This window comes from Haliaeetus albicilla, chromosome 24 (genome assembly GCF_947461875.1).
Source record: "Haliaeetus albicilla chromosome 24, bHalAlb1.1, whole genome shotgun sequence".
NCBI classification, from domain to species: domain Eukaryota; kingdom Metazoa; phylum Chordata; class Aves; order Accipitriformes; family Accipitridae; genus Haliaeetus; species Haliaeetus albicilla.
In genome coordinates this window covers 13,301,923-13,316,996 of record NC_091506.1, presented here as the reverse complement: position 1 = coordinate 13,316,996, position 15,074 = coordinate 13,301,923, and the positions used below count along the sequence as shown (strand labels likewise).

General features: G+C 51.4%; 1 protein-coding gene across 1 annotated transcript; it reads right to left on the bottom strand.

Annotated features, from left to right (window-relative positions):
• Window positions 1–1,862: 1,862 nt before the first annotated feature.
• Window positions 1,863–14,501, bottom strand: MCM2 (minichromosome maintenance complex component 2). The gene is made up of 16 exons (XM_069812170.1): window positions 14,452–14,501; window positions 13,762–13,949; window positions 12,983–13,158; window positions 12,061–12,324; window positions 10,815–11,034; window positions 10,294–10,501; window positions 9,424–9,558; window positions 9,039–9,230; window positions 7,808–7,901; window positions 7,032–7,282; window positions 6,653–6,779; window positions 6,333–6,445; window positions 5,954–6,196; window positions 4,974–5,156; window positions 3,812–3,967; window positions 1,863–2,930 (listed from the first exon to the last, which is right to left on the bottom strand). The coding sequence occupies exons 1-16, from the start codon at window positions 14,455–14,457 to the stop codon at window positions 2,820–2,822; spliced, it is 2,667 nt and encodes an 888-aa protein (XP_069668271.1). The 5' UTR covers window positions 14,458–14,501; the 3' UTR covers window positions 1,863–2,819.
• Window positions 14,502–15,074: the final 573 nt, after the last annotated feature.

Here is a 15,074-nt window from a genome sequence, read left to right as displayed (position 1 = left end):
TTCACCCCTGTTTGCACCCCTGTCCAGACCAGACACCTGATGCTGTCAACAGCCAAAGCTTGCTCCAGGGAACCTGAAAAGCTCAGTGGCCACGAGAGGAGGAACATGCCTTCAGTCTGGCATTAACACTCCACTGAGCGGCTGATGCCAACATTAGCAAGGGCGCAGCTGCAAGAATTCATTGCTCTGCTGGATGCTGGCAAGACAACAAGGTGGGAGGGCATAACTGCCTTTGTACTGAGGATTCAGGAGGAGGCAGAGTGAGCAAAGCGACAAACAAGTAACTCCAACAATAGCATCTCTCTGTTGCCACTGCTCATGCTGTGTGCCAAGTGAGGTGGCACCAGAGCACAGGAGGCAGAAGTAAGTTGTAGGACAAAACTAAAGGGTGACTGTCAACAGCCCTGTCCAGCAGCAGGGCAAGGATCTGGGAAAATCAGGAGTCCCACTCCATTTCTGCGTATTCTGTCATGGTTTGCAGTGATATGCTTGGCCACATATTTAACTCTGTGTGGGTCACTACAGGCATAGCAGAGGTTTCACAAGGTTGCAAATTTTTAGGAAGCATTTTGTATTTCACCAGTGCGACACGAAGCCTCTTTCTCTTCCCACATCCAGTGCTCATCCGCACAACACACAAGTTCAGTTTGCTTGACAAGCTTGTTTCATCTCTCGTTACTGCTGGATTTGCTATCTCAGGGCCAGCACTTTCCCCGGCAAGGTACATGGGCTGCTACAGAGCTGGGCACAGCTTGCAAGTGCTGGCAGTTGCTCTCCCCAGGGATGGCCTCTGCCCATGGCCTCTGGCATTTGGAGGTGAGGTGCTAACAGCTCTGTGCCCAGCCCTGAAGAACCACGCTGAGCCACACCACGTGGTTCCAGGCACACAGCAGCTCTGCCATACCCAGCACACACCTGACCCAGGCACACATTCAGGGGGAAAAGGGCTAGCTCAGGCAGGGAAGGCATGCCAGGAAAGTGTCTCTATAGGCTGCCTGCAGAAAGCCCTGGTAGACAGAGACCCGGTGGGAAGGGAAAAAATACAGCCAAAACAGTTAAACAAATACACAGGGGGGAGCTGGCAGACAGAAAAGGCAACATGCGGAGCCAGTTTCAGGCTGAGAGTCATGTGCTAAGCCCCCAGCAGGGTTCAAGCACTGCTAGCTCCCGAGTAACAACCAGGCTGAGAGGACACACGCGCACGCGCATCACCATGACAAAACCCACGGTGTCAACAGCCAGGGATATGTCTGCTTGGCCAGCGCAGAATTGCAGCAGCCAGCTTACAAATGCTCTTGAGCCCAGGCAGTAGGAGGCTGGAGATGCCTTATGGTCCCATAAGTCTAGCCAGGCAAAGGACATTCACTACAGACCTCAGCTGTGTCTTGGAGAGGGTTTACTGCTTCTCCCAGACTGGAATCCAAGTGGCAGCCAAGACATGACATCAAGGCTGTCTAACCGGAGAGTGGGAAAGGAAGGGAGGTGGGAGATACGTACTGTGATGGGACAGTCTCAAGGTGATACATTTACATGAGAGAGTCCCGCAGAGGGATCAGTGCTCCAAAAAGCAGGCAAGACAGGGAAGGAGCCACTGCAGGCAGGCCCTTGGTGGGAAAGGCAGCGTTCATGACACGGTCCTGTGGACAACTGTGTCCTGGTATCCATCCACGGTGAAGATGTGCAGTAGCTGAGAGACCAGCACTGGCAGTTCCCACTAACTTGAAGAGCAAACACGGGATGTGTTTGTACCCAAACCCAACCCCACAAACCGCCGAGCAGCTGGTCCGGCATCCAGGTTGCTCACACGCTCTTCCTTACCCCCATGGCTGCAGGAGTTCCCAAAAGAGGAAGAAACACAAAACTACTGAAAAACAAATGTATTCAAAATGCACACAGTAAGAAAATTGCCTGTGAACACTGAGCCCATCCTGTCCTCCCTGAACACCTCCAGCTCAGGGCTCTTCCATTGCTACTCCCCAAAACAGCACCACAGGTACTTCACCCTCAACAAATGGGTGTGAGAGATGGTGTTCAGTTTAGGTGCCAGCACTTCGATCCAACCATAAATGCACATCTGCTGACAGCTGCACAAAGATAACACCCAGTAAGGCAGTGGAAGCCCCTTCTCCAAGGCTTCTGGACACTCCCCAGCATGTACCGAAGGAGCTTCACTGCCCATACATATCACCACTAATACTAGAAATAGTTACGTTTTATTTCAGTTCCCATCTTCCTCTGCCAGCCCCTCCTTGCAGAAACCAAGCACAAGGTCAACCCATGTGGGCACCTGGGGAAATGTCAAGTGTCAGGCACAAAGGCTTGGAGCCGAGAGGCTGGCTGGTTCACGGAGAGTTGAAAGCAGTTTCAGTTATCACCCAACAGGCTGCACAGTGGCCAGAAATGGGAAAAGAGAAGCCTTGAGAGTGCTTGCAATCCAAGGGGTGTGGATAAGGCAGACAAATGCTTTTCGAATGCTCCCACTCCGTTGCTCCTGCAGATGAGCCTGTAACAACTAGCAACAAACAAACAGCAAACATGCCATCTATGTGGCCAGTAATTCTCTCCCTGTTGTGCTTAGCTACAAGGCAAAACAGTGAACAAGGTTGCTAAACAGACTTGGCTGGGCATTTAACTACTTAACTCTGTTCTATTTACAAGGTCTTCAGCAGCTCAGCACTCCCTTAATCCAAAAGGCACAAAGCAAACAAGAGAATGTGCAGCTTAGTCCCTCTGGATGGTGATCTCTGTAGTGCTCCTGGGAGGGCTGCAAGGCAGAGGTCTCATCTCACAGGAGCATGTGGCAGACTCCACTGCCAGCCTCAAAACTGCTGGACAATCAGCTTCCGCTTCACATCCCGGCTGAATCTGTTCATCTTGAACACTTCGCTGTCGTAGAAGGCAGAGAGGTTGTGGATGTTGATCTGCCGAGCCTGGGAGGAGGAGGAGGGAGGGGAGAGGTAAGAACCATGTGGTTTTCCACAGCAGAGGCTGCATAAAATTTGACAGTCAGCAATCTCTGCCCTGCTCAGCAGGAACCAGAACTGCAGTAGCAGGGGAGACTGCAGGTCAGGAGGAAAGGAGCATTGGCAGAGCTGAGCTGAGCAAAGAGAGCATGCTGGCTCAGCATCTGCCTGCTCTCGGCTTGTCCTCTTACTTCCACAAGAGCTAGAACATAACTACTATCCAAAAGTCCCTAATACCTCACCCAGTGGGAGACAGTTTTGCAGGAGACATCTGACTGGGGATGGACACATTGGCAGCACCAAGCTGGTGGCTCTTGAAGTAGTTACTCTGCACATTTGATGCAAGGCACAGAAAAGCAGCAACCCGGGAACCAAATGCTGCTTTAGTGCCAAGCAAGGTCAATACATTGCACAGAAAGGCAGAGCCAGGAGCGCAGACCCTGGACTGGGATGAGGACGCACTAAGGAGGAGGGTGAGCCTCAGGAGGGATTGGGAAAGCTCATATAAGCAAAGATTTTTCTGCTCTTTGCTTCTTCATACACAGGTGCCAGGGAACTTGTGTCCTCATTCATTTGCAAAGCACCAGCCATACTGCAGGCTTTACCACTCCAACCCCAAAGCTTTATAGGGGTGCACGAGTACTGAGGGGGAAGAATATGGCACTCCCAGAGAAGAGAGGAGCAGAGACAGATGAGACAGTCCTGATTCTGGGTTAAATTGATTAACACCATTTTTTTCTGGTACTGTAACTCGGGAAGTTAGAAGACTGAGAACACCTCTGGTTCTGAGGCTGCTGACAGAGAGCAGGAACCAAACCCAGAGAAGGCTTGTTACAATAAGCCCATACCTTATCCACCAGGTCCTTCTCTGGGACTTCTATGGTGTCTTGCTGGGCCCCATAGCGGTTTCTCTGGTACATCACCTGCTCTGCAACCAGCTGCTTCAGGATGAACAGCAGCAGCTCATTGTTGTCTCGCTTGAATGAAAGGTAGCGGGAGAATGTCTGGGAGGATGAGATGAGCCAAGAGGGTCAGGAACCAAGTGACGCGCTGCCGTCTCCCGTGCCCAACACCAACCAACCCCCTCCTCCCACAGAGCATAAGGGGAACCAAATGACAGCGCTGTCACCTGCACCCTTAGTGTCTCTTAAGGGACTTCGGCCATGCCAAGCTGCCACCTGCAGATGCAGTTAAAACACAGCCCTGTGACAGCCACAACACTCCTTTGCTGGCTGCTCTTCCAACCATTAAAAATTTCCGGAGGGGGTCTCATCACCAGCCCTGGAGCCTCTCGGGGGCTGGCAGTGCACTGCTGTGGAGGTGTGCTGCCCGGCTGGGAAGCCGCCATGGGAGTGCTGGCCCTGGGGAAGGTGTAGAGCAGCTTCACTTAACCCAGACTGTCCTGTGCCTCCCCAGCAGACGCTCACACTTGGCTGGCTGTTTGCAGCCAAAGAGAGAGGCCACGAGTCGTCCAGACTGAGGGCAGACACTTGGAGTGGATAAATGCCAGGCTGTGGCCAGCCAAGAGCTGTTGGGAGCCAGCCCCTGCCACTCAGAGAAAAGGGCAGACTGTGCACTAAACCACACTGAGTGCTGCCCTGTGGTTAACTGTCCCCTGAGGAGCTCTAGAAAAAACATGAAGAAACTAACTGCCTGCTCAGGCTCGATCACCTGGCAGCAGCAGCAGCAGCGGGAGTCCTGTGCCAAAACAGCAGGAAGGCGTCAGAAGAGAGACGCAGCAGTGCTTTCGATACAGAGGCTCAGGGCACACTTCCTTCTCAGCCCCCCAAAAAACATCGCCCCACCATAGCCTAATGAAGGGCAGTCATGTAGCACTGCCTTCAGACTCACAGTACACCATTCACACGGGCTCAGAGCCTGACTCTGCAGGACAGACCCCTGCACAGCCTGGAAGAGTCTTGTCCTGCAGCCAGGGCAGTGCAAGGAGGTTGCAGTCAAACCCAGAGGGTCTGGGGTGCAGCTACAGCCCTCGGCTTAGCCGGTGCCCACCTTGCGCATGCTCCGCATGACACTGAACTTCTGTGTGTCGATGAAGCTCTCCAGCATCACCCGGATGGCCATGTTGACGTCATCTTCCACCACATAGTCCCGCAGGTGCATGCGGGCATGAGCCTCAGCCATCCGGATCATGGACTCAATGTGACGCACTGTGATGGGGATGCTGCCGGTTGCCTAAGGGGAGAGGAAGAGGCAACTCCTTACTGAAGAATAAAAGACATGGGGCAAGACAGGTGGCTTCTGGCCCAGGACCTACTTCATACAGTAGGGAGCTGCTCCTGGAGCTTTGAGGACTCTCAGGCTAAGGAGGCTCTGCCACCTGCTGGCACGTTCTGCACAGAGCGGTACAGGCTCCCCTGTTCAACATTTTAATTCAGCAGAGTGCGAGGGGATGCTATGTGGGGTCCCTCTTGGCCATTTTTTAGTGCCCTTCCAGGAACAGCAATCCCGTTTCCTCCAGCAACTTTTAGGAGGAGTTAAAGAAACAAAAAGCCAACTAAAAAAGAAAATATATAGTTTTCCCAAGCTCCAAAAACATCCCTCCGTCCTCAACAAATTCCTCTTCCACAAAGAGCATGAAACAAGCCTGAGAGATCCCACAGACAAAAGAGAAGGGTGTTTCTACATAGAACAGCTCCCTGTAATGTACCAGGAACGTATGGGTCTGAGTGAATGCAAACATCTCCTGTGGGCTTGCCAGACTGGGTGACAATAAGAGGACTTTGCCATGGCAGGCACTAGTACATGTGTCCAGTCCATCAGTCCACACATCAACAACAGGCAAGACTCTGCATTTAGATGAAGAATCATCTGTTCAGCAGACACTACAGGATCTGCCTGTCTCTCACAGAACAGCCGCACAGACTTTTGTGACGGGAATGGCAAGTATGTGTCAACATATGCTGGAGCAGTCTTAGGCTGATTTGCAGACTAGATACATACTTCTTCTCCCCTTTCCTCAATATTCTCACCATAGACTCTTTCCTGAGGTCACTGTACATCCGGGCCACCTTGTCCTGGTCCATCTGGTTGAGTTTGGGGTGGACCTTCTCTTTGGCATAGATGATGTATTTCCTCAGGATCTCCTGGGGAATGGGTTCAACCCCATATGTGTTGGGAAGAATGACCTCATTGGCATCCCCATTCACTGCCTCCTTGCTACCTGGGTGGTGCTTGACATGGCTGCCAACAACGAACCGGGCAAGCATTTCATCCTACAAGAGAGCAATGGACTAACAGACACTGAAGACACTCACCAGATAGCAAAACTCGGTGGACAACTACAGCTGAGCATCCCAACAGCAGCATCACAAGCCCAGCACAGGCCTGGATTAATAGCACAGCTTGTACCTGCACAGGGTCCACTGTGTCTCTCACCACGCACAGGATATCAAATCGAGAGATGATGGGCTCTGTCAGGTCTACATTCTCCGAGAAAGTTAACGATGGGTCGTATCGCCCACCTAGATCATAGAGATAAACCTCAAAGTCAAACACAGGCTGCAGGGCTGAAGCTTTGAAGCAAGCATAGACCTCCTGCACAGAGGGACTTTACTGCTTGCTTGATCTGAAGAAACCAGACAGAGGGAGGGGAAGATGTGCCACAGTTCTCATGACAGCAAGACTCACGCTAGAGGCCTGAGGCGGTCCTGTGGTCTCTCAGCACTTACCTATGGGATTAGCAGCAGCAATAACGGTGCAGCGGGCTTGCAAGGATGTGACAATGCCTGCTTTGGAGATGGAAATGCTTTGCTGCTCCATGGCTTCATGGATGCTGGTCCTATCTTGATCATTCATCTACGAGAAAGCAACAATGACTTAAACTGAATCTACGCCTATACCCATTGCCCAACACACCAAGGCAAATCAGCTCCTAATGCTCTGAAAAAGTAGCAAACTGCACCGTGGACCAGTAAGGGCCTAAGCAAACTGCAGGAGTCTCGGTCAGCTGGGAGAAGGCACCATGAATTATAGCGTCTCCTCATCACAGAGGTTCTAGCTGGTCCCTCCACAGCTAATCGTTCTCATAGAGATGAAGCTAGGCCTCACCTTGTCAAATTCATCGATCAGGCAGACACCTCTGTCAGCCAGCACAAGGGCTCCTGCCTCCAAAGTCCACTCCTTGCTGACCGGGTGCCTCTGGACATAGGCTGTGAGGCCCACAGCAGAAGCACCCTGGCCAGTGGTGAAGATTGCTCTACTAGATGCCTTCTCTATGTATTTAAGAAACTGTGATTTCGCAGTACCGGGGTCTCCACACAGAAGCACGTTGATGTCACCACGGACTTTGTGTTTGCCACCTACAACAGTAATGGGAGAGACATGTTGGCAGCTGAGTGCATGGCTTGATAGCAACCCTGCCCTGAACACAACAAAGCTGAAGGGAAGGCTAAGAGTAGGCAGGGAAGCTTTACAGGGAAGCTGAAGAAAAAAGGTCAGCTTTGGAGGCAGTCACATGAGTAAAACAGCATTTCTAACCTTGCTGAACACATTCTTCTAAGAAGGAGATGACAACAAATCAGGAGACCAAAAGGTCAAACCTCTGAAGGGGCATCAAACACAACCTCCTAGAGGAGGAGGGATAAAAACTTGCCCAGGTTTGCAGCAGGAGCTGTTTTCAGTCTTAGCATTTCTACTGTTACACCAGACTTTTCAGCATGATAAAAGCAGCCACTTCCATCACAGATATCCCTCAGTCTGTTACTTTGTCTTTCACCAAGACACAGAGACAACTCTAACCACTCTCATTGCAACACCCAGACAAACCCAGACCCATTTGCTTTCAGCTGAGTGAAGCAGCCCCAAGTGACACAAGTGACACCCACCTGGGTTTTTAGGCTCTCCACCGAACAGAGCTAAAGCCAAGCCCCTCTTGATGTCTTCATGCCCATAAATAGATGGGGCAATGCTGGCAAAAATCTGAAAGGAAAACCAGAGGAGTTGTCCAGGGCATACCATTTCCCAGTCTGGGCAGAATTTGGCATGAAAATCAGCAAAGGGCTGTATCTACGGTTACCCTTATAATACTGCTGTCTTCGAAGAGTTTTTTATTATCCATGGTGAGGGGGCTGTTTCAACTTAACTACCCACCCAGAGTCCCCTAAAGGTGCTTCACAAAAATGGTGCTGCTGGGGCATGGCAGATTGTGTAGTCTAGCACTGGAAGCTGCTGTCACTGCCTCCACACTCCTGTTGTACACAAAGCACACCACAGTGGCTGTTATCAGCTGTTGCAAAGCTAGAGACTTTGATTTGAGACTTACTCACTGCACATGATAGTAGCTGGATGGGCTATGCTGCACAGGAATTGTGATCATGGTCAAATATTATGAACAACTGGCTTATTTTCTCAAGGGTATTCTGATAATAGCCTGATGCTGGAGACTACTGACGTTAAAACGTCCTGGCTCAGTTGAAGCTGCTCCACCCATTTGGAACAACAGGCAATGTAAAAACAGCATGACCAAGGCAACAGAGTGAAGTCCCTGTATTACAGAGCTTAAACCTGACCCAATTGAGGTTGAACATGCACCAATCCAGGAGCTTTGTTCTTTCAAGTATTGGATTCAGGTCCTAGCATGCAGAGAGAAGCAAAGCTAAGATCTCTACCACAGCTTAAGCTAAGTAATAACATCCCCTTAAGGGAACTGGAAATACAAGCATTGGCTCCTCAGAACACTTCCCCCACTGTGCTTTCAAGATATGGGGAGACAAAACAATAGTCAGATATAAGTAGTGTCTGAGTGTCTCTCACTCATGTTCCAGCCCTATTGGGATGTGGAAGGCTCAGAGAAAGAAGGGAAGAACAGAAAATTTGACCCCCAAAAGCACAAGGGAAGTTTCTTATTTCCTTCCTTTTTTCCTTCCTCCTATAACTCACTCTCTAACAGCTCTCTGAGGGCTACAGAAGATTGCAAGACCATTCAGAGAAAACTGAGATTTCTAAAAGTTTCTTTAACCACTGTTTAGCCAGCCAACACCTTTCATCACTTACTGATCCAGATGCCAGGTGATGGCAAGCTATCAACAGGAAAAGGGATGTCTGAGGCTGACCCACCTTCTCCCCAATTTGCTCATCCTTGGACAGACCCACAATCACTTTCACATCTTCATCAGTCAGTTCTCCAATAGCCAGCTTGTTGTCCTTCTTGGCGATGTGGTTGGCCAGGATCACAGTTGCAAACACTGGGAACCCGTTGGCAGTGTTCAAGGAGCCGTCATAGTTGTTGTGGTAGATCCCTGTTAGCTCCTGGGAACCAGGAGATGATATGTCAGTGCTTGCATAGTACGAACCAGCCCCCTCTCCATTCTAAGACACCAGTCTCAAAAGTAGCTGCCCAAATGCATCTGAGGACATCCCCACAGATGTTCCAGTGATGTCACCATCACAGTTTAAAAATGCTCTGTGCTCACCCCATACCTGAGTCCAACAATGTACTCACAATCTCATCCCCTGGCTTGCAGCTGTCAACCAGATCGGCGAGGAGAATGGCATCCTTGGAGCGGGGCAGCCTCCCAGCAGCTACCTTCCCAGGGCTCTCCTGGATTTTGATGCGCTGATAGTTCTGATAGACTGTCTGCAGCAACAAAACAAAAGTTACCCAGCAAGTCTGGCAGGCATCAGCACAGCCGATGCTTTTCAAAGGCACCTCACCAGAGAAGGTCCATTCAAAGATTTACTATACTTTGGTTAGAAAACTAGGGGCATGTAAGGTTGGAGATTGTGAGGAGCAATTCCGGGGTGAGATAGACAACAACGGGGATAGGAAAGCACTTTGCCATATCTCACCACTGTGTTTCAGCCACCACAGTGTTTGTCCACCCAAATACTGGACCAGTTCCTGGGAGGAAGATGCTCCACTTGTGATGGTTAAAGATATCAAAGCAAAGAATGAAAGTCAGAAGCTCCATATAAGTAATTTTGCTACTGTCCTCTAGTTTCCTTAGCTGGCAGATCAGGAAATACTGACCTAATTGGGGAAGGAGGAGAGCTGGACAGTCTGTGTCTGCATTTCTACAGTAAGGATAGGTAACTGTGTACCAGAGATGACTGTGGCAAAAGATTCCGCCCAAACACTTAAAATGAGGCAGTAAATGACTTGCCTTTTGGCTGCTAAATTAGGCAGATTCAGGTTAAGAGCTGAAATAGGCAAGACCTATCTTCAGAGACACCTGGATGTAGCAGTAGACTCCTCTCCTGGCACCAAGCCTGTTCGAATGGTGGGAGCCAAGGCCGGGCTGGGAGGAACAGGCAGTGCAGCAGCCTGGGCAAGATGGGCAGACAGCCCTGTCTAGGCAAGCACATCTCTTACCTCTTCCATGTTGATTTCAAAGGGGCCAAGAGACTGACACTCTGGACAGGAACCAGCTTTCACCTCCTGGTTCTGGGACTGGAAAAAGGGTCCCAGGATGAAGCTGCACTTGCTGCAGTTGTATTTGACCATGCTGAGCTGAGGCAGGACCCCTGTGCAACTTGTCACTACTCCGCTGGTGCGGATCAGCTGATTCAAGTGCAGCTGCCTGAGGAAAGACAGAGAGATGCTGGATGCCTGCAGGGCACAGAAGGCAGAACACCCTACAGAAATGTTCTTGCTAAAAGGCACAACTCCCAAAGGCCTAGTAAGAAACAGTTATCAGCAGGAGTCTTCTTGCAGGGTTTGTGTTTTACCTTTGGGGACATTGGAAGTTCACCCTTAATCAGACTTTTTTTTCTGTAATAAGCTCAGTCATCCTGTCGGACTTATCCAGAGCTTTAGCTTGCAGACTAGTTCTCCTGATCACCCCAAAGCCTGCTGCAAGCCCCACAGCCACTGCTGGTAATTCTGCTGCTTACCTGAGTGACCGCAATTCTTCCACCAGAGGGAGGTGGGAAATACGGACATGGATCTCCTGAGCAATACGATCATATTTGGGGTACATTGCCAACACCACCTCCTTGGCTGCTTCATCAAAGATCTTCAGCATTTCTGCTGGGGCTTCAGGCAGAAAGTAGGCAAGGACATGTTCCTGGGCTGCCAGATCCTCGTAGTTCACCACCAGACTCTCTCTGTTTTCTTAAGAAAAAGATGGGGTGAATTGTATTTTCTACCTGCCCACTCCTCAAGGAGTCTTGTGGAAAAGACAGCCAGAACAGACAAGCCTGTATCCTGCAGGCTGCGGTTTGCAGATGTCTGCACCTTCCTGAAAAACGTTTAGAGGTCAACATTTTGAAAATGGGTGGGAAACTCTTTTTAATTTATTTCTCTGACAAATTATCAGTACCAAGCTTGTGACTGTTCCTCTCCAGTGCAGCACAGCTACTTCCCAGGCCCGGTGTGCCTGAGACTCAAAAGCCTCAGCCCAACACACAACTCTCCCACAGACCTCCAGGAAACAGAAGTTAATAGGAGAGACAACTATGCTGAATGGCTGGCAAAAACCTTCCACGTCTTATGTTCCTGGAAAGGGACAAGACAAATGCCTTTTATTTCCTAGCTGTATAACACTGACCCTGATCCACTACTCAAGCTTCTGGAGCTTCAGCCTCCATATAAAGAAGAAATACGAAAAACTGTGGTTACAAGAGCTGTTCCTAGATGTGACAATTTCTGCTTTTACAATTTATCAGTGACAGCCTTAATGATTGCTTCTTCTGGCAGTGCCTAGTCGGAATTCAAGGCTGCAACACTCACATGGTTTTCAAAGTCACAAGGTCTATTTGTGTCCCCTCGCTGGATAATCCAGTTTCTAGTGTGAGAAAGTAACTAGCACAGACAGCAAGCAATTGTTGTCTCTTTCAGATCACAAGCTTGCAGACCACTGTCTGCTGCCCCACATAGTCTTTTGCTAGCATTTCTACGATATGAATATTAATGAGTACCAGACGCCAGGGGCCTTCTAATTAGTCAGCCAGAATCAAAGAAGATAGTAGACATGTTTCTATTATTCTTTTATCTCCATCAGCACCCGAGTTTCTTAAAGTGCTGACTCAATGTCTGGGACAAACAGGACAGGCAGAAAAAATCCACCTATGGACTGGATCACCGTAAAGCACCATGACCTACAAAAAGAGGAGAGAGCCTCTAATCACCCGGCCCTACCTTTGCACATGTCACTGATCCTTTCCTTGAAGACATTGTGCCCATGGTCATCCACATGGGTCTTCAAGAAGTTCTTGAAGCGGTGGTAGATCTCAAGCCGGGGAGCTGCCATGGAAACCCACTCCCTCACCGAATGCCCTTTCATGTCTTCCAGATTCTCAATGCTCTCAATCATGTCTTCATCTCCCTCTTCCATGCCATCGGCAGCCCGTTCTGCCAGCCGCCTCTTCCGTGAAGGGCGGTCTTCATCTTCATCGTCACTATCTAATGGTTGGGAGGAAAAATTGTTAAAGTGTTTGGGATTCCTGTTCTCACTCTTCGGGTTAGTCATGGTTGGATTGCACCAGCTGTGAAGCAAAGAGGTCGGAGCCTGAAATACAAACCGAGAACTATCCCAGGCCCAGCCTAAATCCAGTTCTAGCCTGCCTCCTACATCTTCCACAACATAGCTAAAGACTTCATGGGAGTGAATAAGAATATTTGTATGCCGCAGCACACAGTCATGTCCATTAATGCACTGAGGGAGGAAGGCCAAGGAATGGGCTTCCAAGTGCATCAAAGGCCCTCCCATCCAGCCCACAAAAGTCTCTACAGGAACACCAACAAACTCCACAGCATACACTCAGTAGAATCCCAAACCCTTGATACAGGCCCAGGATCCTGACTTTGTTTCAGCAGTGAACATGTAACCAGAAGAACACACCAAATGAGATCCTAGAAAGCCCAAATCAAAGGGATCATGCACTGGGGAGTCCAGCCAAGCCCACAGCCAGAGATTTCACTCAGAGCCCAAATACACTGGAGCTCCAGGGACCTCCCTGCTACTCTTTGAGGGTAAGAGTCCAGCTCCCCTCCAAGGGCCGGCTTGCAGCCCATCACGCAGGGATCAGCAGCCCACTTGGCACAGCTCATCTGCACCTACCGTAAAGCAGCCCTCTCCTCATGCGGCCCATGCCCTGCTCCAGCTCGCGGTCTCGCTGCCTCATTACTCGCTCTGCGGCTTCCCGCTGGCTGGCTGTCAGCTCCTCCACATCTTCATCATCCAAAGCCAGGCCCTCTGCTTCATAGACATCCAGCTCGGGGATGGGGCGGTAGTCCCTAGCACACACACATAGCATTGAAGCAGGCCAGGCTCCAGAAAGCATTTCTCCAGCCCTTCTCTAGCTACTGCTGGGTAGGTGTCAGGACAGTTGGTCTGCAGCAAGACTGAACATGTTGAGCAGGAAGGCACTTCACAGTGGAAGATGCCCTGCAGTACAAAGGGCTCCAGCACCACGGTTATGAATGACAGCATTCAAGCCTTTGTATTGTAAAGTTCACCAGCTTGCCGGCAGGCCTGGCTGAGTAAAAGAACATTAAAATTTACGCCTGCAGGAGTAAGGAGCTGGGCTGGATGCACATCCCGCATCCAGGGAGATCCTGGTTTACCCACACCAGATCATGATGGCACTTTGCTCCCAGGTTGCAATTTGCTCAGTTCTTCCAGGACTCAAATGACACTGTGCCCTGACCTTTCTCCACTGGCCAGCAGCTCTTTGCCCCCTCGCCCCAGCTACAAGCACAGCAGAGGGATCCCATGGTGGCATGGGTGATAGCCCCCCCTTCACGTCGCTGGCCGCACTGACTTCCCATTAGCAAAACCCCATCCCCAGACACAACCCCCCCCCCCCCGCAGAAGCTGCCTTCCCCCGGTTTCCTTACCTTTCCATCCCTTCCCCGATGAGCTCTTCGCCTTCTTCCTCCTCCTCGGGGAGCCCCTCGGTCCCCAGGAGCCCTTCGGACTCATCCTCGAAGGGGGGCAGGTCCCGGCCGGGGCTGGACGTGAAGGCATCGCCCCGGCGTGAGCTCCGCACGGGGCTGGTGGCCGCCGCCTGCGACTCGGAGGAGTCCTGCAAGGACAGGAGGGAGAGGGTGAAGGCGGGGGGCACCGTGCCGTGGGGGCAGAGGGGAGCGAGTGCTTCCAGGAGCCTCTGCCGTGGGGGCGGCGCTCAGAAGGGGGACGCGGATCATCGAGGAGTCCTCTTTCCCGATGGGGCAAAGCTTAAAATAATTAGCTCTCCTTGCAAATGAAAACAGAAACGCATGGGAGAGTGGGGGGAAAACCATCCTCCGAGCCCAGAGCAGACGGAGCGGAGGGGAAGGGCTCCGACCCTCCCCGGGCCCGGCTCTCTTCTCCGGTGCAGGGCACGGGGGAAACTTCCCTCGGCATTTCGGGTGTCCCGGGCGAGCGCACCCCCACTCACCCCCCACCCCCGCTCCCCCCGCAATCCCCTCTGGACCCCTCGCGACCGCAGTGCCAAGACTCCCGCGGCGGGGAGGACCCGGGGTCTGCACCCCGCGGGGGTGACACCCCAACTCGCACCGCTCCGCTGCCCCGGCCCGGCCGCTCACCGCCATCACCGCCGCGTCTTCCTGCCCAGCCGGATTCCGCGCGAAACCAGACTCACGTGGTCGGCAAAAGCGCGCGAAACCTCATGAATAATGGATAGGCTCGGGGGAGGGCTCCGCCCCGCTTATCTGAATATGGATGAGGCGGCGGGCGAGACCCTGGAGCAGGCGGGGGCACGGCCAAGGGGTGTCGGGCGCCTGGTGGGCAGCAGTGCCAGACTTCGGCAAATTTTCGTAAACAATCGGCCGTTTGCCTCTGGGCTCGAGGGGTCCCCTCTCCTGCCGGGAACCCGAGTCACGGAGGAGATCCCTCTGGGAATTCCTGTGTCCCTGTTGGCATGTCTGCCTCTTCTGCAGCTAAAATCAAGTCTGACTTAACCAGGTTTGCCACTGACCCATGGGGCACCCGCTTGAATCACCTTTATTCTGGTTCACACTAAAACTACAAGAGTTGGGAAGGGGGTTCTGGCATTTGGTTTTGGTTGGTTTTTTTTGGTGTGAGTCTGTATGTAACAACAGCAATGGGGAGCTAATTGGAGCAGTTCTGAAGAACAGACACATCTGTCTCTGTAGCTGCTTGGTGCAGCAAGCAATGCCATTTAGGAGAGTAACTGAAAAAGAGCACC

Coding starts and splice junctions, on each gene's coding strand:
- MCM2 (XM_069812170.1), bottom strand. Junction 11,035..12,060: donor GATCAGTGACATGTGCAAAG/GTAGGGCCGGGT, acceptor CTTTTTCTTAAG/AAAACAGAGAGAGTCTGGTG. Junction 6,446..6,652: donor TGCTGCTGCTAATCCCATAG/GTAAGTGCTGAG, acceptor TCTATGATCTAG/GTGGGCGATACGACCCATCG.